This window comes from Hyla sarda, chromosome 3, assembly GCF_029499605.1.
Source record: "Hyla sarda isolate aHylSar1 chromosome 3, aHylSar1.hap1, whole genome shotgun sequence".
NCBI classification, from domain to species: Eukaryota; Metazoa; Chordata; class Amphibia; order Anura; family Hylidae; genus Hyla; species Hyla sarda.
Genome location: NC_079191.1, coordinates 12,386,699 through 12,414,225, shown reverse-complemented (window position 1 = coordinate 12,414,225; position 27,527 = coordinate 12,386,699). Strand labels below are relative to the sequence as shown.

General features: G+C 47.0%; 1 protein-coding gene across 3 annotated transcripts in view; it reads left to right on the top strand.

Annotated features, from left to right (window-relative positions):
• SCARA5 (scavenger receptor class A member 5) overlaps positions 1-27,527 on the top strand; it is a 337,867-nt gene that overhangs the window by 247,038 nt on the left and 63,302 nt on the right. For all 3 annotated transcript variants that reach the window (XM_056563754.1, XM_056563755.1, XM_056563756.1), the window contains one exon: positions 8,839-8,892. In XM_056563754.1, the coding sequence (XP_056419729.1) occupies positions 8,839-8,892 (54 nt within the window). The remainder of the gene's footprint in view (positions 1-8,838; positions 8,893-27,527) is intronic.

The window sequence follows — 27,527 nt, the reverse complement described above, 5'->3', positions numbered from 1 at the left end:
GGTCAGTATTGTGGCTGTGAGTTAATGGTTTAGTTTCCTTGTGACAATTTCCAGTCCACTAGACTCTTAACATTTTGTAACCTGACCCCCCTCCCCCCCCCCCCCCCACCTCCGCCACATTTACAATACTGTATAAATATACAAAGTCATGGTGGATCTCAGAGCCAGATCTGTGCTGGATCTACAGATGTTTGGAGCGAAGTGTCCGGCTCCCTCCCCCCTCCCTAGAAATGAAGAATCTGGGTCAGGCCGTGTATATTTTTGTGCTTCGGTGATGGCGGCCATGTCGTCTCCTGCACAATGGGTACTCACAGTGGGCACAAGGACTGGGGGCGGGCGCCAGGTCTCCGGGGTCCCTCTTCCCTTTCTTGTTTATTCAGACTTAGGGTTTATTGTGAATGTAAAACCTCGAGTCTGTCTTGTGTATAGTGAACGTAAACTGTTTTTGTAAGGAAAGATGTTTTCGCTGAGTCCTCGAAGCCATGTTTGTTATCTTAGCCCCGAAAACGTATTGAGCATCTGAGTATTCTCACCCCTTCCAATCCCAGAATCATTGGACGCAGCATTAACCCTTTAATGTCCCACGGTGCCTGAGAGTTTCCAATTATTATATTATCTAAGCTACATGGAGGACTTTCAGGTTGAGCCAAAAATGGAATAAATAGTCAGTGGTAGGTCCAAGGGCGAACGCACCATAGTGGGCAAACCATGCAGTTGCTATGGAGCCCTTGGAGAGATGGGCCCCATCCTGGTTGGTCCTATCCCTTTTTCTATTTGTAAATATTGCAATTGTCAGCAAATTAATGGAGGGGGGGTACTGATCAATGGGTCATGGAAAGATTGGAGAAATAAACACCAGACCCTTTAGTTCTGGGGGGCAAAATCAGACCCCCATTTCAATATTTTCTTTGGGCCACTTTTCTTCTATGTATGCCACTGGGTAGGTCTGTATGTCTTCCAGACTGATTTTGGATGAAGATGGACCTGCAATATTCATACTGTCCTATACTATTTACTGTATTAGACTGAGAGCAAAATATTCGCGAATATGAGAATATGCGAATATGTGAATCCTCATATTAGCGAATATCATCACTAAAATTAGGTAGACGGTGACGATATTCGCGAATATGACACGACAATATTCAAAATGAAAAATGTCATAGATCCATTATCACTTCTGTATAGACCAAGACTAGACCAAGAATTTGGAGATAGATAGATAGATAGATGGATGGATAGATGATAGATAATATAGGTAGATAGTTATCCGCATGCGCAGACAGGCATGCACATTTACGCAAAGCGAAAATAACCGTGAATATGTCAAAAATGCTAATTTTGGTAACATGCCTGGTGGTCTGGGGCAGTGACTGAGTTAAAGATAATATTCCTGGTGATCTATGGTAGTAAGAAAGTATATGACAACATCCCTGTTGGTCTACAACAGTGAATGGTTAGGTTTGTCCATTGCGGTTAGATTTTCCTAGTGGCATCAGCCCCATTCACATCAACTTTGGAGGCTACGTTGCCGGTGTACTGCACATTGAAATATCTACTAAATAGCATACCCACTGCAAGCCTATAGTTTTTAACAAACCTTACATAGTCTTATAGCCTTAAAGGGTACTCCGCCCCTAGACATCTATAACATGTCTGATTGTGAGGGGTCCCGCCACTGGGCCGTAAAGGACATGTATTGTCCCTGACCGTAGTTACAGCTCCAGATGTAAGCGCTGCTGTGCACTTTGGTACACACCGACAGGCTCAAGAACTGGCCCACCTTCTCTTCCACAAAATTGTGCAGGGCTGGTACTGCCTTCTTCGCAAAGAAATGACGGTTTGGGACTCTCCACCTCGGCTCGGCACAAGCCATCGATTCTCTGAAAAGTGCAGAGTCCACCACTTGAAAAGGGAGGAACTGCAGCACCAGCAACTTGGACAGGAGCACATTCAACTTCTGCGCCGTTGGAGTAGTGGGCGCATACTGTTGTCTCCTGGACATGGCTTAGCCGATGGATTGTTGGCGGAATGGCTGACTAAAAGTAGGGAGGAGCAGGAGCATCTGGAGCGACAGAAGATGGGTTTGACACACAGCTCCCCACAGTTCTCCCAGGCCGCTTTATGGTGACGCTGCATATGTTGACGCAGGACTTTGGTGCCAACATTGGGACCCTGGCCATGCTTCACCTTCTATCGACACATCTTGCATGTGGCCAGGTTTACATCCTCCTGATGCTTGATGAAAAACTGCCACAACCGCCGAGTAGGTGATTTTCCCCCGAACAGTCCGCACTGACTTACTGCTACTGCTGCTGATACCGGGAACCCCTGGGAAGGTGGTCTACCCCAGGGCACGTTTGGGCTCCAGACTTCACACTTCTGCCACCATGCTGACTGCCAACCATGCTACCCACCTTGCTGGCTCAGCTGGCTGCCTCATGGGCAACCTGCAACCCTCTTCTCCTGATGATGATGAAGCCCCTTTGGCACCCGGCTCCCAATTGCGATCGGCTTCTTCATCATCAATAAGTGACTGCACGTCACTGATGTCCTCCTCAGGTTCCCCAACAGTGTCTGCTTCAGGGAGCCTGAACGCTTGCAGCACAGCCTCCCACGTCACTCTCCGCATCACTACTTGGCCGCCTAGCGAGCAAGCGGCGCATGTCTCCTCCTCCCTCCTTTTGGCTGGGCAGTAGCTGCTGACTGTCCTCTATTAGATCGTCCTCAGTAAATAGTGGAGCTGAACCCACAGCATAAGATACTTCTTTAGAAGAGGGGAACAGCATAGGACAAAGGGCAATGGGAGGACAGGGACTGCTCCGGGCCATGCCAACTAAGGGTTGTGTCTGAGGAAACCCACCGACTGTTGACTGGGGGGTGTCAGATGTCACTTGGAATGGAATGACCAAGTTAACCAATCAATGACGGCAGATGGGTTGCTGGTCGAGACACGACTACTAGCTGATACCGGGAGCTCAGTCCTCTCGTTTGCAACTCCTGCTGCCACGTGCCCCTAGTCTGCTGTGACCTCTGCCTGCCGCCTGATAAATTTAGGCCTCTACCACTCCTCTGTGCATGTCCTGGCACTTCTCTGCCTTGACATACTCATACACCAGGTGAGTGCATATATGTTACACCTATTAGAAGAAAATACGCCCCAGCATGCTTACACCTGAATTAGGAGTTAAAAGCAGATGTGTAGGTATTGCTGGCTTTTAACAGTAACTGGCCCTCATGAGTTTAACAGGAAAAAAGCTAACAACCGGCAAAGTGTACTTATAGGTTACTACCTGTGTGAGGACAATATGCCCTAGTAATGTTACACCTCAATTAGGCGTTAAAAGCAGGTGTGCAGGTATTGCTGGCCTAAAACAGTAACTGGCCCTTATGAGTTTAACAGGAAAAAATGTACACCGGCGTATAGGTTACACCTATGTGAGGACGTTACGCCCTGGTACAATTAAACCTGTATTAGCATTAAAAGCAGGTGACTAGGTCTTTCAAGTGCTCACATTAACTATCCCCTATTAGCTTTAGAGTAGTACAACCCAGTACAGCAGTACAGACTAGCAAGAGTAGTACACCCAGTACAGGAAACAGAAAAAGAGTGCACTTCTCTTCTCTCTCTCTCTCTCTCTCTCTCTCTCTCTCTCTCTCTCTCTCTCTCTCTCTCTCTCTTCTCTCTCTCTCTCTCTCTCTCTCTCTTCTCTCTCTCTCTCTCTCTCTCTCTTCTCTCTCTTCTCTCTCTCTCTCTCTCTCTCTCTTTCTCTCTCTCTCTCTCTCTCTCTCTCTCTCTCTCTCTCTCTCTCTCTCTCTCTCTCTCTCTCTCTCTCTCTCTCTTTCCTGTCCCTGCCTGTCTGCTGTTTTTTTTTGGCTTGAGAATCAATTCGCTGCTGTAAAGCTTTTTTTTCTCTGTGAACACATACTGTCTGTGTTAAGAATCCCACAAATGCCTGTCTGACAGCAATGGCTGCCGATTATATAGGGCTGTGACATCACAGGGGCTGGCTGGCTGCATGCCACCATGGGATTCAGGGTCATCCATCCTACACACCTTCCAGAATTCCTTGCCCCATGTTCTCACACGTGTAGCCATTTTAGATCCCTAGGACCACACTAAATGGAGTTTAATGAAGCGATTGTTTTATCGAATCACGGCAATATTCGGATTCATTATGAATCAAATTTTTCAGGAATTCGTAACAAATTCAGATTCGGGCAGATTTGAATTGGCTCATCTCTACTCGTGATGTCACGCCCCCTCAATGCAAGTCCATGGGAGGAGGTGTGACAGCCGGCATGCCCCCTCCCATAGACTTGCACTGAGGGGGCATGGCCGTGACGTCACGAGTGGGGCGTGGGCATGACGTAACGAGCCTCCGGTGCTGCACCTGATGCTCTAAACAAACGCTGGGTGCAGCAGGGAGATCTTAATCTTAAGATTTCCAGGTGGCGGAGTACCCCATTAACTAAATCTTATGGGCAACAGTGGAAAATCTGAGAAAAGACCACCCCAACTATTATGGCTACTGGTCTTCTCATATGGAGACAAGCCCCCACCCCCAGCCCCACCTATCATGTCTAATGATCTTCTCATATGGAGACAAGGCCCCCACCCACCCACCTATCATGTCTAATGATCTCATATGGAAACAAGGTCCCCCCCAACTATCATGGCTACTGGAGGTGTTCTCATATGGAGACAAGGGACCTTCTGAGATAGGGCCACCACAACTATCATGGCTAATGGTCTTCTCATATGGAAACAAGGGAGCTGTGTGCCCCAGCAGGCTACAGGTTTCATGAGCGACTTCAACCCCTCCTAGTTATTCTGTGAGTTCCGACCATAACGCCAAAACTGAGGCACATAAAAAAAATAATAATAATAATTCCCACTACCTCACCAGGCCTCATTCATGTTCAATAACAAAGTTAGATAAATGGAGCTGGAGCTTCAGGACAAATTCTTTTCAGACAGAAGGTCTACTAGGGTAAAAGCTGGACATGGCACTACGATGGGGCCTGGGAGGTAAGGGGGTATTGACCTATGTGTGAACAAAAATCCCATAAAACGTCTAAAGCTTTGGGTCGATATTGACCAATGGCAATAGGAGATTCAATATTAAAGGGGTACTCCATTGGAAAATATTATTTTTTTTTTTAAATCAACTGGTGCCAGAAAGTTAAACAGATTTGTAAATTACTTCTATATAGATCTTAATCCTTCCAGTACTTATCAGCTGCTGCATGATCCACAGGAAGTTCTTTTCTTTTTGAATTTCCTTTCTGCCTGACCACAGTGACACCTCTGTCCATTCCAGGAATTGTCCAGAGTAGGAGAAAATCCCTATAGCAAACCTCTCCTGCTCTGGACAGTTCCTGACATGGACAGAGGTGTCAGCAGAGAGCACTGTGGTGAGACAGAAAGGAAATTCAAAAAGAAAATAACTTCCTTTGGCTCTTGCAGGAGCTAAAGTGCTGGAACGATTAAGATTTATTAAATTAAGAAATTTACAAATCTGTTTTAACTTTCTGGCACCAGGTGATTCAAAAAAATTAATAATAATAATGTTTTCCATTGGAGTACCCCTTTAACAAAAAATGACTTACTTTACATAAAAATGATCATGATTCTACATGATTGTACTTCTCTGTTAGGCTCTTTGGAATACAGCCATAAGAACGTTTCATGATAAGCTCCATCCATCTAACGCAGTAGAAGTGACCATCTTGTTTGATCTTTATATTGTTCATTATGCGCTTTATTGTGGCCCTTCATGTGCCGCCCGCACTTATTATAACGTGTAGCGTCTAATAACCCAAAGCCACCGCTCATCTGCTTCTCATCAGGTCTCCGGGCCTCGGTGCATCTTGTTGTATCCGACACAGCTGAGAAGGACTCTGGAGAACAATTCTTTCCTAGAGTCTTCGAGTTCAAGAATTTCCTGTAGGTTTTTATTACAATTTTATTTTATTTTTTTGTTATTTCAGCTTAAACAATATAGAGCAAGACATAAAACAGCTGATGGGTTCTTCTGGAATATTTAATGAAGAGCGTTTTATGGAGCTCCATGAGATTGCTCCGGCTCGTGGTAGTTATGCTGTGGCTACCATATGTTCTGGAGAGGACACCGAGAGTGGAGTGATCCCAGACTAGACTCTTCATCTACGTATAGTACCTGCCCCCGCTGTGCTCTCACTTGGCGTAATCCTCTAAGTAAAACGTGAAAGCATGGAGATGTCTCAAGGACCATATGTCCTGAAGAAAAAGGGCGAGAGGTAGAAAGAGAGAGCTGCCTTGTACAGATGTGTGATAGACTGGGGAAAGTAGGGTATGGGGAGTGCAGCTGTGTGGTGACTAAAGGGTGCTTGTTAACCCTTGCAATTCGTGAAGCCAGGGTGGGGGCTCCTCAGTAATGCTTGTCCTACCGCCACCCTTCCCAAGAGCTATAGGGAGGTAGATAATAATGCAATGTCCACAACCGGAGAGTTTTCTGAGTTTTCTGAGTTTTCATAACCGGAACAGCCTCTATACATGCAAGATTTCTTTGGAGATTGACAAAGGTTGGGACTTTAGCAATTTAGAGTCTTTAGGATAATATGCTCTGTTCCACTGGATTTAGGGGAGTTAGTTGCGGTCCAGTAGTCACGCTAGCTTTAGCGGGGAGTAGTTTAGAACTCACGGTTTAAGTTCCGCTGAGGCCGGTAGGTTTTCAGGCCTAGCGTATCTTTGCAAGTTGCGTAGATCCGTCCTGCTAGTCCGGCATCCACGAGAGCAGCAACCCAAGAGAGCGATAATTGGCCACAGCTCCCTTATATGGGCAGGAGCTGGACTAGTGCTAATTGGTCCAATACTTGTGTCAATCACCATTACAAAGGATTATGGGTAACATTTGACACAAGGACCTCCAAAGGTCCTCCAAAATACCAAAGAGGATATTAACATGGTCACATGACCGAAGGTCCTGCGACGCTAAACAAGGTAAGTACTATACATTATATTAAATATACATTATTACTAAATATATACATATATTAAGACTGTAGAATTAGAGTAGAGAAGAGGTGACTAGGGGCTGCCCCACCTGGGGACCCTACCTGAGCGTAGTTACTCTGACTTTGAGGACCACCACACTATGTATGGTATGCAATATGGTACCGGGACACCACAGATGCACTGTATAAGACACACACTGAGACTTGCACTATTATAAGTGCGCTAGGGGATAAGATGTCTGATCGCGGGGATCCCCGCGATTTCTGCGGCATCCCAGACATCTGGTGCACGGAGCGAACTTCGCAACATGCCGGATGACGGCCATGCGGGGCGGAGGCTCGTGACGTCACTGTCACGCCCCACTCGTGACGTCACGGCCAAACCCCTCAATGCAAGTCTATGGGAGGAGGAGTGACTGCGTCACGCCCCCTCACATAGACATGCAATGAGGGGGCGTGGCCGTGACATCACGAGCGGGGCGCACCCGCGATGTCATGAGCCTCCGGCGTTGCACCCGACACTCTAAACAAACGTCAGGTGCAGCAGGGAGATCGCGGGGGTCCCGCCGATGGGGACCCCCGCGATCTCGGCTGCGGCTCCCCAGAAATCTGGTGCACGGAGTGAACTTCGCTCCTTTGCGAATATTCGCGAGCAACACTACTATTTAGGATTGAAAGATGGATCTGAACTGTAATGACCCCTCATCCTTCCTATCGGTTCAGGTTCATATTATACATTAGTAGGAACCTTTCCCGGTAATCCAGCACCGTCCTTACAAATGGTTCCCCTGCATGTTCCTAGTTAATCAAGTTTTATTATTCCTGACTATTCAGAACAAGTGCAGATCTGAGACAAATGGCCTTCGGCCCCCGCGGCGGAGGAAGCGGAGCCGGGTCCCCTGTGAGACATTACACATTCCAGAGGAGTCCCTGCTCCCCATAAATATCCCAACACTCTCTGTGTTATGTAACCCCATCCTTCTCACTGGCTCTGAGACCATGTTACCGTATTTGCTCACAGCCGTACACATTAGAAACATTAGTGGTAGCTGTATACATGGCGAGGGATGGGTGTTCTAGGCCCGGGCCTCTGGGGGGGTAGTAGTGACTTGCAGCATTGATTGACATCAGAAGGTTAAACAGGAAATATTCCATATTTTTATACATACGAAGACCTAAAACAATATTTCCCAACCAGTGTGCCTCCAGCTGTTGCAAAACTACAACTCCCAGCATGTCGGGACAGCCGAAGGCTGTCCCGACATGCTGGGAGTTATAGTTTTGCAACAGCTGGAGGCACACTGGTTGGGAAACACTGCACGTAAATGGTGGGGTGCATATACATTGAAAAATATTTAGAAGCAGACGTATTACGGGGCCATGCAGAACAGTTGTTATGTGTGATACCGGGACTAGGGCAGAAAGTTGTCATATACCAAATAAGAACAATGGTTAAAGTGAATCTCCGAATTTAATCTTTATGTCATGTCTAGGTCTAACATTTTCTATTGATAAATGTATTTATATTCTGTATATTAATAGCAGCCGGAGACCCGTTTTGCAAATGCAGATCACATCTTGTATGCACGCCTCCCGGAGGGCCACAATTAGTTAATAAAATTAATTATAAAAAGAAAAAAAAATCTATATTTTGTAATAAAAAAAACTAATAAACATTTTAATAACTATTTCAATTTAAATGATAAAATTATGTTTTGCCTGCAAGCACCACTAGGGGGAGCTAAGCTGGCGCTCTGCTGGCACTGTGTGTGTATAAAGTGTTTGCGTCACAGCTTTAACCATGAACATTATATTTATATTTATTTGTGTTTTGTTTAGGTGATCGTGGGCAAAGAGGAGAAAAGGGCGAGAAAGGCGACAGAGGAGAACTAGGTGAGAAATAGTTTTTCACATTTTTTTTTATATGAATATATATTGTTATCTTAAAGGGTTAACATATGGTGATCTGTACATAGGGCTAATGGTGGTTAACTGGAAGGGTAAATTACAGGCCCATAAGAGCTTACACTCTACAGGATAGAGGACCCTGTACATAAGAGCTTACACTCTACAGGAGAGAGGACCCTGTACATAAGAGCTTACACTCTACAGGAGAGAGGACCCTGTACCTAAGAGATTACACCCTACAGGAGAGAGGACCCTGCCCATAAGAGATTACACCCTACAGGAGAGAGGACCCTGTACCTAAGAGATTACACCCTACAGGAGAGAGGACCCTGTACCTAAGAGATTACACCCTACAGGAGAGAGGACCCTGCCTATAAGAGCTTACACTATACAGGAGAGAGGACCCTGCCCATAAGAGCTTACACTCTACAGGAGAGAAGACCCTGTACATAAGAGCTTACACTCTACAGGAGAGAGGACCCTGTACATAAGACCTTACACCCTACAGGAGAGAGGACCCTGCCCATAAAAGCTTACACTGTACAGGAGAGAGGACCCTGTCCATAAGATCTTACACTCTACAGGAGACAGGAACCTGACCATAATAGCTTACACTGTACAGGAGAGGACCCTGTCTATAAGAGCTTACACTGTACAGGAGAGAGGACCCTGCCCATAAGAGCTTACACTGTACAGGAGAGAGGACCCTGCCCATAAGAGCTTACACTCTACAGAAGAGAAGACCCTGCCCATAAGAGATTACACTTTACAGGTGAGAGGACCCTGCCCATAAGAGATTACAGTCTACAGGAGAGAGGACATTGTGCATAAGAACTTACACTCTACAGAAGAGAAGACCCTGCCCAGAAGAGATTACACTCTACAGGAGAGAGGACCCTGCCCATAAGAGCTTACACTCTATAGGAGAGGACCCTGTCCATAAGAGCTTACACTCTACAGGAGAGAGAACCCTGCCCACAAGAGCTTACACTCTATAGGAGAGGACCCTGTCCATAAGTGCTTTACACTCTACAGGAGAGAGAACCCTGTCCATAAGATCTTGCACTCTACAGGAGAGAGGACCCTGCCCATAAGAGCTTACACTCTACAGGAGAGAGGACACTGCCCATAAGAGCTTACACACTACAGGAGAGAGGACCCTGCCCATAAGAGCTTAGACTCTACAGAAGAAAGGACCCTACCCATAAGAGCTTACACACTACAGGAGAGAGGACCCTGCCCATAAGAGATAACACTCTACTGGAGAGAGGATCCTGTACCTAAGAGATTACACTCTACAGGAGAGAGGACCCTGCCCATAAGAGCTTACACTCTACAGGAGAGAGGACACTGCCCATAAGAGCTTACACTGTACAGGAGAGAGGACCCTGCCCATAAGAGATTATACTTTACAGGAGAGAGGACCCTGCCCATAAGAGATTATACTCTACAGGAGAGAGGACCCTGCCCATAAGAGATAACACTCTACAGGAGAGAGGACCCTGCCCATAAGAGCTTACACCCTACAGGAGAGAGGACCCTGCCCATAAGAGCTTACACCCTACAGGAGAGAGGACCCTGCCCATAAGACCTAACACTCTACAGGAGAGAGGACCCTGTCCATAAGAGCTTACACTCTACAGGAGAGAGGACCCTGCCCATAAGAGCTTACACTGTACAGGAGAGAGGACCATGCCCATAAGAGCTTACATTCTACAGGAGAGGACCCTGTCTATAAGAGCTTACTCTCTACAGGAGAGGACCCTGTCTATAAGAGCTTACACTCTACAGGAGTGAGGACCCTGCCAATAAGAGCTTACATTTCACAGGAGAGAGGACCCTGCCCATAAGAGCTTACACTTTACAGGAGAGAGGTACATATGAGCTTACACTGTACAGGAGAGAGGACCCTGCCTATAAGAGCTCACACTCTACAGAAGAGAGGACCCTGCCCATAAGAGCTTTGACTCTACAGGAGAGAGAAACCTGCCCATAAGAGATTATACTCTACAGGAGAGAGGACCATATCCATAAGAGCTTACACTCTACAGGAGAGAGGACCCTGCCCATAAGAGCTTACACTGTACAGGAGAGAGGACCCTGTACATAAGAGCTTACACTCTACAGGAGAGAGGGCCCTGCCTATTAGAGCTTACACTCTACAGGGAGAGAGGACCCTGTACATAAGAGCTTACACTCTACAGGAGAGAGGACCCTGCCCATAAGAGGTTACAATCTACAGGAGAGAGGACCCTGCCCATAAGAGGTTACAATCTACAGGAGAGAGGACCCTGCCCATAAGAGCTTACACTGTACAGGAGAGAAGACCCTGTCCATAAGAGCTTACACTTTACAGGAGAGAGGACCCTGTACATAAGAGCTTACACTCTACAGGAGAGAGGACCCTGTACATAAGAGCTTACACTCTACAGGAGAGAGGACCCTGCCCATAAGAGCTTACACTGTACAGGAGAGAGGACCCTGTACATAAGAGATTACACTTTACAGGAGAGAGGTACATAAGAGCTTACACTCTACAGGAGAGATGACCCTGTACATAAGAGCTTACACTCTACAGGAGAGAGGACCCTGTACTTAAGAGCTTACACTCTACAGGAGAGAGGACCCTGCCCATAAGAGCTTACACTGTACAGGAGAGAGGACCCTGTCCATAAGGGCTTACACTCTACAGGAGAGAGGACCCTGCCCATAAGAGATTACAATCTACAGGAGAGAGGACCCTGTCCATAAGAGCTTACACTCTACAGGAGAGAGGACCCTTTACATAAGAGCTTACACTCAACAGGAGAGAGGACTCTGCCCATAAGAGATTACACTCTACAGGAGAGAGGACCCTGTCCATAAGAGCTTACACTCTACAGGAGAGAGGGCCCTGTACATAAGAGCTTACACTCTACAGGAGAGAGGACCCTTTACATAAGAGCTCACACTCAACAGGAGAGAGGACTCTGCCCATAAGAGATTACAATGTACAGGAGAGAGGACCCTGTCCATAAGAGCTTACACTCTACAGGAGAGAGGGCCCTGTACATAAGAGCTAACACTCTACAGGAGAGAGGGCCCTGCCCATAAGAGCTTACACTGTACAGGAGAGAGGACCCTGCCCATAAGAGCTTACACTATATAGGAGAGAGGACCCTGCCCATAAGAGCTTACACTCTACAGGAGAGAGGACCCTGTACATAAGAGCTTACACTCTACAGGAGAGAGGACCCGGCCCATAAGAGCTTACACTATATAGGAGAGAGGACCCTGCCCATAAGAGCTTACACTCTACAGGAGAGAGGACCCTGCCCATAAGAGATTACACTCTACAGGAGAGAGGACCCTGCCCATAACAGCTTACACTCTACAGGAGAGAGGACCCTGCCCATAAGAGCTTACACTCTACAGGAGAGAGGACCCTGCCCATAAGAGCTTACACTCTATAGGAGAGAGGACCCTGCCCTTAGGAGCTTACACTCTACAGGAGAGAGGGCCCTGTACATAAGAGCTTACACTCTACAGGAGAGAGGACCCTGTACATAAGAGCTTACACTCTACAGGAGAGAGGGCCCTGCCTATAAGAGCTTACACTCTACAGGAGAGAGGACCCTGTCCATAAGAGCTTACACTCTACAGGAGGGAGGACACTGTCCATAAGGGCTTACACTCTACAGGAGAGAGGACCCTGCCCATAAGAGATTACAATCTATAGGAGAGAGGACCCTGTCCATAAGAGCTTACACTCTACAGGAGAGAGGACCCTGCCCATAAGAGCTTACACTCTACAGGAGAGAGGACCCTGCCCATAAGACCTTACACTCTACAGGAGAAAGGACCCTGCCCATAAGAGCTTACACTCTACAGGAGAGAGGACCCTGCCCATAAGACCTTACACTCTACAGGAGAGAGGACCCTGCCCATAAGAGCTTACACTGTACAGGAGAGAGGACCCTGCCCATAAGAGCTTACACTCTACAGGAGAGAGGACCCTGCCAATAAGGGCTTACACTCTACAGGAGAGAGGACCCTGCCCATAAGAGATTACACTCTACAGGAGAGAGGACCCTGTACATAAGAGCTTACACTCTACAGGAGAGAGGACCCTGCCCATAAGAGCTTACACTGTACAGGAGGGAGGACCCTGCCCATAAGAGATTACAATCTACAGGAGAGAGGACCCTGTTCATAAGAGCTTACACTCTACAGGAGAGAGGACCCTGCCCATAAGGGCTTACACTCTACAGGAGAGAGGACCCTGCCCATAAGAGATTACAATCTACAGGAGAGAGGACCCTGTTCATAAAAGCTTACACTCTACAGGAGAGAGGACCCTGCCCATAAGAGCTTACACTCTACAGGAGAGAGGACACTGTACATAAGAGCTTACACTCTACAGGAGAGAGGACCCTGCCCATAAGGGCTTACACTCTACAGGAGAGAGGACCCTGCCCATAAGAGATTACAATCTACAGGAGAGAGGACCCTGTCCATAAGAGATTACACTCTACAGGAGAGAGGACCCTGTACATAAGAGCTTACACTCTACAGGAGAGAGGACCCTGCCCATAAGACCTTACACTCTACAGGAGAAAGGACCCTGCCCATAAGAGCTTACACTCTACAGGAGAGAGGACCCTGCCCATAAGGGCTTACACTCTACAGGAGAGAGGACCCTGCCCATAAGAGATTACACTCTACAGGAGAGAGGACCCTGTACATAAGAGCTTACACTCTACAGGAGAGAGGACCCTGCCCATAAGAGCTTACACTGTACAGGAGGGAGGACCCTGCCCATAAGAGATTACAATCTACAGGAGAGAGGACCCTGTACATAAGAGCTTACACTCTTCAGGAGAGAGGACCCTGTACATAAGAGCTTACACTCTACAGGAGAGAGGACCCTGCCCATAAGAGCTTACACTCTACAGGAGAGAGGACACTGCCCATAAGAGCTTACACTCTACAGGAGAGAGGACCCTGCCCATAAGAGCTTACACTCTACAGGAGAGAGGACCCTGTACATAAGAGCTTACACTCTACAGGAGAGAGGACATTGTGCATAAGAGATTACACCCTACAGGAGAGGATCCTGTACATAAGAGCTTACACTCTACAGGAGAGAGGACCCTTTACATAAGAGCTTACACTCTACAGGGAGAGAGGACCCTGTACATAAGATATTACACTCTACAGGAGAGAGGACCATGCCCATAAGAGCTTACACTCTACAGGAGAGAGGACCCTGTACATAAGAGCTAACACTCTACAGGAGAGAGGACTATGTACATAAGAGCTTACACTCTACAGGAGAGAGGGCCCTGTACATAAGAGCTAACACTCTACAGGAGAGAGGGCCCTGCCCTTAAGAGCTTGTACTGTATAAGAGAGAGGACACTGCCCATAAGAGCTTACACTCTACAGGAGAGAGGACCCTGCCCATAAGAGCTTACACTCTTCAGGAGAGAGGACCCGGCCCATAAGAGCTTACACTATATAGGAGAGAGGACCCTGCCCATAAGAGCTTACACTGTACAGGAGAGAGGACACTGCCCATAAGAGCTTACACTCTACAGGAGAGAGGACCCTGCCCATAAGAGCTTACACTCTACAGGAGAGAGGGCCCTGTACATAAGAGCTAACACTCTACAGGAGAGAGGACCCTGTACATAAGAGCTTACACTCTACAGGAGAGAGGGCCCTGTACATAAGAGCTAACACTCTACAGGAGAGAGGGCCCTGCCCTTAAGAGCTTGCACTGTATAGGAGAGAGGACACTGCCCATAAGAGCTTACACTCTACAGGAGAGAGGACCCTGCCCATAAGAGCTTACACTCTACAGGAGAGAGGACCCTGCCCATAAGAGCTTACACTCTACAGGAGAGAGGACCCTGCCCATAAGAGCTTACACTCTACAGGAGAGAGGACACTGGCCATAAGAGCTTACACTCTACAGGAGAGAGGACCTGGCCCATAAGAGCTTACACTCTACAGGAGAGAGGGCCCTGTACATAAGAGCTAACACTCTACAGGAGAGAGGACCCTGTACATAAGAGCTTACACTCTACAGGAGAGAGGGCCCTGTACATAAGAGCTAACACTCTACAGGAGAGAGGGCCCTGCCCTTAAGAGCTTACACACTACAGGAGAGAGGACCCTGTACATAAGAGATTACACTCTACAGGAGAGAGGACCCTGCCCATAAGAGCTTACACACTACAGGAGAGAGGACCCTGTACATAAGAGATTACACTCTACAGGAGAGAGGACCCTGCCCATAAGAGCTTACACTGTACAGGAGAGAGGACACTGCCCATAAGAGCTTACACTGTACAGGAGAGAGGACACTGCCCATAAGAGCTTACACTCTATAGGAGAGAGGACCTTGTCCATAAGAGCTTACACTCTACAGGAGAGAGGACCCTGCCCATAAGAGCTTACACTCTACAGGAGAGAGGACCCTGCCCATAAGAGCTTACACTCTACAGGAGAGAGGACCCTGTACATAAGAGCTTATACTCTACAGGAGAGAGGACCCTGCCCATAAGAGCTTACACTATATAGGAGAGAGGACCCTGTCCATAAGAGCTTACACTCTACAGGAGAGAGGACACTGCCCATAAGAGCTTACACTGTACAGGAGAGAGGACACTGCCCATAAGAGCTTACACTATACAGGAGAGAGGACCCTGCCCATAAGAGCTTACACTGTACAGGAGAGAGGACCCTGCCCATAAGAGCTTACACTGTACAGGAGAGAGGACCCTGCCCATAAGAGCTTACACTCTACAGGAGAGAGGACCCTGCCCATAAGAGCTTACACTGTACAGGAGAGAGGACCCTGTACATAAGAGCTTACACTCTACAGGAGAGAGGACCCTGTACATAAGAGCTTATACTCTACAGGAGAGAGAACCCTGTACATAAGAGAGGACCCTGCCCATAAGAGCTTACACTCTACAGGAGAGAGGACCCTGTCCATAAGAGCTTACACTCTACAGGAGAGAGGACCCTGTCCATAAGAGCTTACACTATATAGGAGAGAGGACCCTGCCCATAAGAGCTTACACTCTACAGGAGAGAGGACCCTGTACATAAGAGCTTACACTCTACAGGAGAGAGGACCCTGTACATAAGAGCTTATACTCTACAGGAGAGAGAACCCTGTACATAAGAGAGGACCCTGCCCATAAGAGCTTACACTCTACAGGAGAGAGGACCCTGTCCATAAGAGCTTACACTCTACAGGAGAGAGGACCCTGTCCATAAGAGCTTACACTATATAGGAGAGAGGACCCTGCCCATAAGAGCTTACACTCTACAGGAGAGAGGACACTGTACATAAGAGCTTACACTCTACAGGAGAGAGGACCCTGTACATAAGACCTTACATGAGTGGTCTGGAGTTGGAGTATGGATTATGGTGTAGTTGTGTAGAGTAGCTTAAGAATAATGAATTTGTGGTGAGGGTGCGATGCAGGGCAGATGGAATTACCCTATCGGTAGATGGCATTAACCCCTTGTGTTCGTGATGCCAGGACGTGGTTTAAAACCACTTAACCACCCGAAGATAGGCCGCTGGATCCTGGGCTAAGCACGGGGACAAATAATGACTCCGACGCCAAGTTACAGAACAACAGGCATAGAAGTAAATGCACAAGGAACAGGTGCGGGGGGTCAGGGGTCACAGGATGGAGTTTGCCGGACAGGGCAGCTATGGGTTCAGGGGTGCAACTCCTTTACTGGGCCACCACAAATTCTAACTCTACAAGACCCAGGTGACCAGGGTAAGGAGCAGCCGCACAGTCACAGATTTGTAATTCTCCTCTATGTTTTAGTCTTTGGGACCTTACATATTTCCACCCATCTGGCCCAGAAGTCCCATCCATGGGCCGACGTGTCAGAGGAGTGAGCCTAGAGCGGAACGCATGCATAACTCTAGTCTAAGTCATGTAATCAGATCCAGTAACAGGAGAGAGGTCACATCCCCGGTGGATGCGTTTCGAGGCAGCCATTCTTTGTTTTCTTTCCTTTTTATTCTTTTATCCGTGAACAGAACCTCATTGTGTTGATGTTAAGTCTCTTCTCGGGATTAAAACAGACACTTAAGGTTTCCAAAAAGAACACAGAGAAAAAATGTGCATCTGTTTTATCCTTACGAATGTCTCATTTGTAAGCAATTTCCTGACTCTCTTAGAGGGAGGCTCAATCGGAGAAGACTTGTTATTTACAGTTCAGCTGCAACGCATTGGCCCGAGGTGTCTATCTCCAAGCAGAAACACGCAAGGATTTTTGCTCCCCTAGGCAAAATCTAATTTTGCTGCCCCTTGACTCCTCCCATTAACACACCTCCTCATGTAATCTGCTTACTACTGGGCTGACACACTGTAACAAACCTCCTCCTCATGTAATCTCCTTACTACTGGGCTGACACACTGTAACAAACCTCCTTCTCATGTAATCTCCTTAATACTACTGGGGTGACACACTGTAACAAACCTCCTCCTCATATAATCTCTTTACTACTGGGATGACACACTGTAACAAACCTCCTCCTCATGTAATCTCCTTACTACTGGAGTGATGTACTGTAACAAACCTCCTCCTCATGTAATCTCCTTACTACTGGGGTGACACACTGTAACAAACCTCCTCCTCATGTAGTCTTCTTACTACTGGGCTGACACACTATAACAAACCTCCTCCTCATGTAATCTCCTTACTACTGGGATGACACACTGTAACAAACCTCCTCCTCGTGTAATCTCCTTACTGCTGGGGTGATACACTGTAACAACCACCCTCCTCATGTAATCACCTCGCTACTGGGGTGACACACTGTAACAAACCTCCTCCTCATGTAATCTCCTTACTTCTGGGGTGACACACTGTAACAAACCTCCTCCTCCTCATGTAATCACCTTACTACTGGAGTGACACACTGTAACAAACCTCCTCCTCATGTAATCTCCTTACTACTGGGGTGACACACTGTAACAAACCTCCTCCTCATATAATCTCTTTACTACTGGGATGACACACTGTAACAAACCTCCTCCTCATGTAATCTCCTTACTACTGGGGTGACACACTGTAACAAACCTCCTCCTCATGTAGTCTTCTTACTACTGGGCTGACACACTATAACAAACCTCCTCCTCATGTAATCTCCTTACTACTGGGATGACACACTGTAACAAACCTCCTCCTCGTGTAATCTCCTTACTACTGGGGTGATACACTGTAACAACCACCCTCCTCATGTAATCACCTTACTACTGGAGTGACACACTGTAACAAACCTCCTCCACATGTAATCTCCTTACTACTGGGGTGACACACTGTAACAAACCTCCTCCTCATGTAATCTCCTTACTACTGTTGTAACGCACTGTAACAAACCTCCTCCTCATGTACTCACCTTACTACTGGGGTGACAAACTGTAACAAACCTCCTCCTCATGTAATCTCCTTACTACTGGAGTCATGCACTGTAACAAACCTCCTCCTCATGTAATCACCTTACTACTGGGGTGACACACTGTAACAAACCTCCTCATGTAATCTCCTTACTACTGGGGTAACGCACTGTAACAAACCTCCTCCTCATGTACTCACCTTACTACTGGGGTGACACACTGTAACAAACCTCCTCCTCCTGTAATCTCCTTACTACTGGGGTGACACACTGTAAAAAACCTCCTCCTCATGTAATCACCTTACTACTGGGGTGACACACTGTAACAAAACTCCTCCTCCTGTAATCTCCTTACTACTGGGGTGACACACTGTAAAAAACCTCCTCCTCATGTAATCACCTTACTACTGGGGTGACACACTGTAAAAAACCTCCTCCTCATGTAATCTCCTTACTACTGGGGTGACACACTGTAACAAACCTCCTCCGCATGTAATCTCCTTACTACTGGGGTGGGCACTGAGCAGCGCCGCAGGTCACATGTCATTGAATCCCCAATGTGGGGATAGCGCTTGCGGGGGGAGAAGCTGACAGCTTCTGTTCCCCTTCCCAGATCGCGGATCGGGGAACAGAAGCTGCCAGCTTCTCCCCTTACAAGCGCTATCCCCACATCGGGGATTCAATTATATGTAACCCGCGGCGCAGATCAGCTTATCTCCTGCAAGGACGCTGTCCCCACATCGGGGAATGAATTAACTTTCAGCCAAAGTGCTTGTGCTCTCACAGCAGGAGACATCCTCCCGCTGTGGAAGCCTACAACACACTGAAGAAAACTGTATTACAACACAGCATGGGTGGTCCCGTGCCATCCCCCCTTCTAGAACCATTGGGCGAAGGCGGGTGTGCGCGTTTCAGCCCATCAAGCATCCTCAGGTGACTCAGCACTTTTCAATGCTGTACTATCACCGGCCCCCCCATAGACTTGCATTGAGGGGGCGTGGCCATGACGTCATGAACAGGGCATGGCCGTGACGATGGGAAGTCATCTGGCACGGAGCGAACTTTGCTCCGTGCACCGGATGCCTGCGGTGCCACCTCCGAGATCGCAGGGGGTCCCCAGTGGCGGGACCCCCTACGATCAGACATCTTACCCCCTATCCTTTGTATAGGGGATAAGATGTCTAGGGGCAGAGTACCCCTTTAAGGCATTACATAGCAATCAGATGGGAACTGGACACTCACAGGTACGGCCAACAGGCCATTTCAAGTCCTCTGACACTTCATCAAACCTAAATGGAAACATTCACTTCATGTTGACTGTGATGGTAATGAAGTTGGCGCCATTTGCGACAACATTTTAAAGTTGGGCAGAATTTCACAACTTAATGTATAAGGAGCCTGTAGAACATGAACAATGCCACAGTATCTCAAACTATATAGAACAGTGGTTTGTCTGAAACTATGGCCCTCCCGATGTATCAAAACTTCAACTCCCAGCATGCCCAGACAGCCAACGGCTGTCCGGGTATGCTGGAAGTTGAAGTTTTGCAAAATCTAGAGGGCCAAAGTTTGAGGCCACTGATATAGATGGTTCAAGAAATTTGTTCAAATGGTCAATAGTCAAGAGATTTTAGTTGGTAGATGCCACCAGTAGGGGCAGAATTATCTTTTCTATACAATATCTATTGAATAAGACCAAACTGGAGACATGTGAAGCATGACCCTTGTTCTCTGGAGGTCTACGATGGTGGAGTGGATGCTCACTGGTGTCATCCGGTACCATGAGCACTGCAGAAACTACTCTCTTGCCTACTTGTCTACACTTGAAAAAAAAAAACGGATTGGACAATGTAGATTCTAACCCATAAGATCCTATAGGTCCTGAGGGCATAATAGGATCTGATGGGTTAAAATCTGAATAAGACCTCAATAGTGCCAAGAGACACGTTAAGCATGATCCTAGACTTTGGAAGTCTACGATGGTGTGGCGACTCATTGGTTTCAATTAGCGCCATGTGCAGGGCAGAAAGTACTCTCTTGTTTTTATGTCCAACTGACTAGAGGTTGGACAACGTAGATTTCAACTAACCAGATCCTACTATTTCCTTGTGCCATATGACTTGGAGGACATAAAAGGATCTGATGGGTTGAAACCTAAATTGTCAAATCCCTGTTTTCTCCAACCTCTACAAGGTACAAGAGAGTGGTTATTCCAGTGAACATGGCGCCAATTGAAACCAATGGGAATCCACCATCGTAGACCAGAGTCATAAGTCAGGATTCCCATATCTCTTTGCAACAGTTGACGTCTTATTTAGATTTCATCCCATCAGATCCTATTATGTCCTCCAGGACATATGGCTCAAGGAAATATTAGCATCTGATGGGTTAAAATGTAAATGGTCCAATTCATGTTTTCTTGAACCTCAAGTCAACTGGACATGAAGATAAGAGATTAGTTTCTGCAGTGAATATGGCGCCGGTTGAAACCAATGAACATCCATTCCACCATTGTAGACCTCCAGAGACAGGGGTCATGCTTGACAAGTCCCTTGGCACCATTTTGGTCTCATTCAATAGATATCATATTCAAAAGATATCCTGCCATTACTGGTGGCATCTACCCAACTAAAATCTCTTGCCTTTTGTCAAAACTAGTGAGAGTCATAGGCCGAGTAAAAACAGTGTCCCTATTTGGTCACCCTTGTTTATAGTTGGGTCAATAGAGATATCTTCTGTGTCCAATGTTAGGTGAATGGTCTATATACGAGTAGGAATCACCTGCTATTACAAGAGGACTTGTGGCCACCATAAATCTTAATATTAAAGGGGTTACCCCCCATCCCTAGGATAGGGGATAACTAGCTGATCAAATGGGCTCCAATCACTGGGAATACCAAGAACCCTTGTACGGTGTCCATTTTAGGACATCGTCAGCCGTCAGGTGAAACGGCGTCCCGCCTCCTCCCTCAGACCAATCGCCGCCAGTCGTCAGCCGCAACTCAGTCCTCCATCAGGTGAAACGGCCTCCCGCCTCCTCCCTCGGGCCAATCTCCGTCAGGCTTCAGCCGCAACTCCCTCCTCCCTCCTTTGTCATCCTTAAGTCTCACATCCGAAACTCCGCCATCCCTCAAACGAAAAACTTTCCTGCCGTGTAGCAGAGCCAAGTCAGTGTCGGCTCTCTGCTATACGGGTTCTGCTGTACGTGCTATTCAATGTCGGCTCTGCTATACAGACTCTGTAGCACATGTAGTGTCTGTGTAGCGTCGGCTCTGCTATGCGGCAGGAAGTTGCATCTGAGGGAGAATCATCTCAGGCATGACGGCATTTTGGACGAGGGAGTTTCAGATGAGGGAGTTGTGGCTGAAGGATGACTGTGTGAGGGAGGAGGCGGGATGCCGTTTCACCTGATGGAGGACAGAGTTGCGGCTGACAGCGATTGGTCCGTGGGAGGAGGCGGGACGCCGTTTCACCCGACGGAGGACAGAGTTACGGCTGATTTCTGACGATGTCCTAAAATTGACATCATACCCTTGATCATTTAAAAAAAAAAAAAAAAGGATAATATTGAGTTGTGTAGCCAAAAATGCTTTGTTGATGTTAGAGGTCAGAGGAGAATGGGCAGACTGGTTCTAGATGACAGAAAGGCAACAGTAGCTTAAAACACCACTGGTTACAACCAAGGTACCTTCAGAGTACCATCACTGAAAGCATAACACCATCCAACCTTGAAGCAGATGGGCTACAGCAGCAGAAGACCACACCTAGGGCCACTCTTGTCAGCTAAGAACAGGAAACTGAGGCTACAATGACCACAGTGGACCCATCTTCTGATCATACTTCCAGCAGGATAATGCCCCATGTCCCATGACGTCATCTCATACAGGACAATGAGGTCCCATGACGTCATCTCATACAGGACGGTGAGATCACATGACGTCATCTCATACAGGACAATGAGGTCACATGACTCCAATGGCCTCCACAGTCACCAGATCTCATCCAATAGATCACCACTGGGATGTGGTGGAACCAGAGATTCTCATCATGGATCCGACAAATCTACAGCAAATGTGTGATGTCATCATGTCTATATGGAGGAACTGTGTGATGTCATCATGTCCCTATGGAGGAACTGTGTGATGTCATCATGTCCATATGGAGGAACTGTATGATGTCATCATGTCCATATGGAGGAACTGTGTGATGTCATCATGTCTATATGGAGGAACTGTGTGATGTCATCATGTCCCTATGGAGGAACTGTGTGATGTCATCATGTCTATATGGAAGAACTGTGTGATGTCATCATGTCCATATGGAGGAACTGTGTGATGTCATCATGTCCATATGGAGGAACTGTGTGATGTCATCATGTCCATATGGAGGAACTGTGTGATGTCATCATGTCCATATGGAGGAACTGTGTGATGTCATCATGTCTATATGGCGGAACTGTGTGATGTCATCATTTCTATATGGAGGAACTGTGTGATGTCATCATGTCCATATGGGGGAACTGTGTGATGTCATCATGTCTATATGGAGGAACTGTGTGATGTCATCATGTCTATATGGAGGAACTGTGTGTGATGTCATCATGTCTATATGGAGGAACTGTGTGATGTCATCATGTTCATATGGAGTAACTGTGTGATGCCATCATGTCCGAATGTAGGAGTTGTGTGATGTCATCCTGTAAATATGGAGGAACTGTGTGATGTCATCATGTCCATATGGAGGAACTGTATGATGTCATCGTGTCTATATGGAGGAACTGTGTGATGTCATCATGTCTATATGGATGAACTGTGTGATGTCATCATGTCCATATGGAGGAACTGTGTGATGTCATCATGTCTATATGGGGGAACTGTGTGATGTCATCATGTCTATATGGAGGAACTGTGTGATGTCATCATGTCCATATGGAGGAACTGTGTGATGTCATCATGTCTATATGGAGGAACTGTGTGATGTCATCATGTCTATATGGAGGAACTGTGTGATGTCATCATGTCCATATGGAGCAAAAGAGAACTCCCCTTACATTCACCTTCCTGTCAGTCCCAGATATGTAGGGGATAGGGATAAGATCCTGTGTAGGGGATAGGGATAAGATCCTGTGTAGGGGATAGGGATAAGATCCCGTGTAGGGGATAGGGATAATATCCCGTGTAGGGGATAGGGATAAGATCCTGTGTAGGGGATAGGGATAAGATCCCGTGTAGGGGATAGGGATAAGATCCTGTGTAGGGGATAGGGATAAGATCCCATGTAGGGGATAAGATTCTGTGTAGTGGATAGGGATAAAATCCTGTGTAGGGGATAGGGATAAGATCCCGTGTAGGGGATAGGGATAAGATCCTGTGTAGGGGATAGGGATAAGATCCCGTGTAGGGGATCGGGATAAGATCCCGTGTAGGGGATAGGGATAAGATCCTGTGTAGGGGATAGGGATAAGATCCCGTGTAGGGGATCGGGATAAGATCCCGTGTAGGGGATCGGGATAAGATCCTGTGTAGGGGATCAGGATAAGATCCTGTGTAGGGGATCAGGATAAGATCCTGTGTAGGGGATATGATCCTGTGTAGGGGATAGGGATAAGATCCTGTGTAGGGGATAAGATCCCGTGTAGGGGATAGGGATAAGATCCCGTGTAGGGGATAGGGATAAGATCCTGTGTAGGGGATCGGGATAAGATCCTGTGTAGGGGATCGGGATAAGATCCTGTGTAGGGGATATGATCCTGTGTAGGGGAAAGGGATAAGATCCTGTGTAGGGGATAAGATCCTGTGTAGGGGATAAGATCCTGTGTAGGGGATAGGGATAAGATCCTGTGTAGGGGATAGGGATAAGATCCTGTGTAGGGGATCGGGATAAGATCCTGTGTAGGGGATAGGGATAAGATCCTGTGTAGGGGATAGGGGTAAGATGCTGTGTAGGGGATAGGGGTAAGATCCTGTGTAGGGGATAGGGGTAAGATCCTGTGTAGGGGATAGGGATAAGATCCTGTGTAGGGGATCGGGATAAGATCCTGTGTAGGGGATAGGGATAAGATCCTGTGTAGGGGATAGGGATAAGATCCTGTGTAGGGGATCGGGATAAGATCCTGTGTAGGGGATAGGGATAAGATCCTGTGTAGGGGATAGGGATAAGATCCTGTGTAGGGGATCGGGATAAGATCCTGTGTAGGGGATCGGGATAAGATCCTGTGTAGGGGATAGGGATAAGATCCTGTGTAGGGGATAGGGATAAGATCCTGTGTAGGGGATCGGGATAAGATCCTGTGTAGGGGATAAGATCCTGTGTAGGGGATAAGATCCTGTGTAGGGGATAAGATCCTGTGTAGGGGATAAGATCCTGTGTAGGGGATAGGGATAAGATCCTGTGTAGGGGATAAGATCCTGTGTAGGGGATAGGGATAAGATGCTGTGTAGGGGATCGGGATAAGATCCTGTGTAGGGGATAAGATGCTGTGTAGGGGGTCGGTCGTCTCCTACGCTCTTCACTCTGGATACAACATTGACGTTCAGTATTCATCTTACATACAAGGAGGAGACATTTTGGCCCCGGTCCACCTTTCATCTCCAGTCCTGGGCATCGATAGAGACTTTTGGATTTGCAGAATTTTTTCCTTTCTAGGTTTTGCCAAAGAATAAAACATTTTATGAATTTTATTTTCTGAGAACAAATAAAAAATAATAATGTTTTCTCTGAGTTATAACATAACAGACCAAAAATCAATCACTTGTCCATGTGTTGTAAATTAGGCTGAGTTGCAATACCACAGGCAACCTGCGGGCAGGGGAGGGCGCAGTAGTGAATTAAATTGAGTTGCAAAACCACACAGAACCGGGAAGAAAGCAGCTGTGTGGGTTTAACTAATAATCCTCGAGTCACATGACTTGTAAGAAAAACACAGTGGAAAAAACGCCACAAAAACTGCATCTTGGGAGTGCAAAATAACAGGACAGCTTTTTGTGTTGTTTTTTGTTAAAAAAAAAAAAAAAAAAAAAACAACGAAAGAAAGAAAACTCCGAAGTAAAGTTATGCCAGCTGGTATCCTCACTCCCTCATGGCTCCACCTCCCCCCAGGCCCCTCTAGTTCTGTGCATCAATATTCCGGGCCCTTAATGTTACTAAGTAGTAAAGAATGGGCCCATTAGGTTTTTTGGTCTTCGCTGTGACACAATCCAGACATGGACTGACGCGTTCCAGACGATAACTTGACTCCTGTGAAGTCTTCGCAGGCGGCGGGCAAAGGTGTCTAAGCTGCGGCGTCACGGATTTTCCCTGCAGACCGATAACAGAACTGCGCGTCTCATGATCCGGCGCCTGGATGCTAGAAGACATAGACACAATGGCGGGGGCCCTCCCCAGAATCATTACATAACAATGCCCCCCTCCCCCGGAATCATTACACAAGGGCAGGGGCCCACCTAGAATCATTACACAAGGGCAGGGGCCCACCTAGGATCATTACATTCTGTAATAATATACATAACAAGTTTATAACAATAAACTGAGGAAACCGTGAAATAACCATCAGACATTCTCTTACAGAAAGCTACGGAAAGCGAATAGTCCGAGAGAAACCCCGCAGAGAGTCCAGATTTCCATGATTTGTGATTGCATCTTTTAGCTGAGGGGTGGGGCTTATCTTAGAAGTTTGGTCTAACAGATGAAAAAAGGGGGGAGGCTCCTGCTGCAGCCAACTGTCTGTTACAGCCTGACATAGGAGGAAAGTGAGGAGAAGGTGGGGCAGGGGGACATGGCTGATCTCCTGGAAAACTGAGAAGATTAAAATGTAATGGGTTTAGTTAAATGGGTTATCCAGCATAAGATGATTTTAGTAGGTACCTGGCAGACAGTAATGGACATGCTTAGGAAGGATCTGCACTTGTCTTGGAGCTAAATGGCTATGTTGTGAGATTACTATAACACTGTGGCTAGCTGTTGTGAACTAGTATTTCCTGTTTGACTTTTCTTTTTTTGACTACAAATCCCACAATTCCATCTTCCTCCCTCCCACACATCAGCCACCCCACCCATTGAAACATAAATGAGCTACATCCATTCAAAAGACCTGTGGTTTTCAATCAGGGTGCCTACAGCTGTTGCATTAGTTGCAGATTGATCCCTCCGCCCATTGAAGCAGACAGGATCCCTGTCATCAGCTGACTAGTGATGTCAGGTCTCGGCCGCATTGCAAGCTGGGAAAAATCTGAGACAACAGTCATTTTGTATGCTGGTAAAAATAAATATTGGGGTGAAAATCACAGAAGAATTGTGAGAAAACCGTCACACACAGGTACAGACACTATATTATGGACTACACTAACTTTACAGCCCCTGTAGCATAGTCAAATTTTAAAAAATTCCTGCAATACCCCTTTAAGTGTAATTAATTATTTCCAAACTCATTATAAACTCATGGTAGGCTAGTTAGCCCACACACATACTGCAACCACACATCAGATAGGACCCCCGCACTGCCCCCATAATCTAGTTAGGGCCATCACATTGCCCCATATAGTAGTTAGGACCCCACATTGCCCCCATAATCTAGTTAGGGCCATCACATTGCCCCATATAGTAGTTAGGACCCCACATTGCCCCCATAATCTAGTTAGGGCCATCACATTGCCCCATATAGTAGTTAGGACCCCACATTGCCCCCAAATAATAGTTAGGATCTCCACACTGCCCCCATAATATAGTTAGGGCCTCCACACTGCCCCATATAGTAGTTAGGACCTCCACATTGCCCCATATAGTAGTTAGGACCCCACATTGCCCCCAAATAATAGTTAGGACCTCCACACTGCCCCATATAGTAGTTAGAATCCAAACACTACCCCATGTTGTAGTAGTTACTTAGGAAATTCCATAGTGTAAATGGTGCAGCAGAATTTTTCATTCCACTCAAACAATATGTAGTGTGAATGGGCCCTAACTCCCAAACTCTCATTTGAGGCACGATACCAGGATGGACGCACGCAGAAACGTTTGATGAAGTGATAAGATACCCAGCACTGATTCCGACCGTAGGCCAGTGAAGGTGTTAGCCTATGTAGAGGGGCCCTTGTTCAGCCTATTCCCCTCTGCTAATACAAAAAAAAAGTTCCTTCCTGAAGCTAAAGACTTAAAGGGGTACTCCGGCGCTAAGATATCTTATCCCCTATCCATCAGTCCC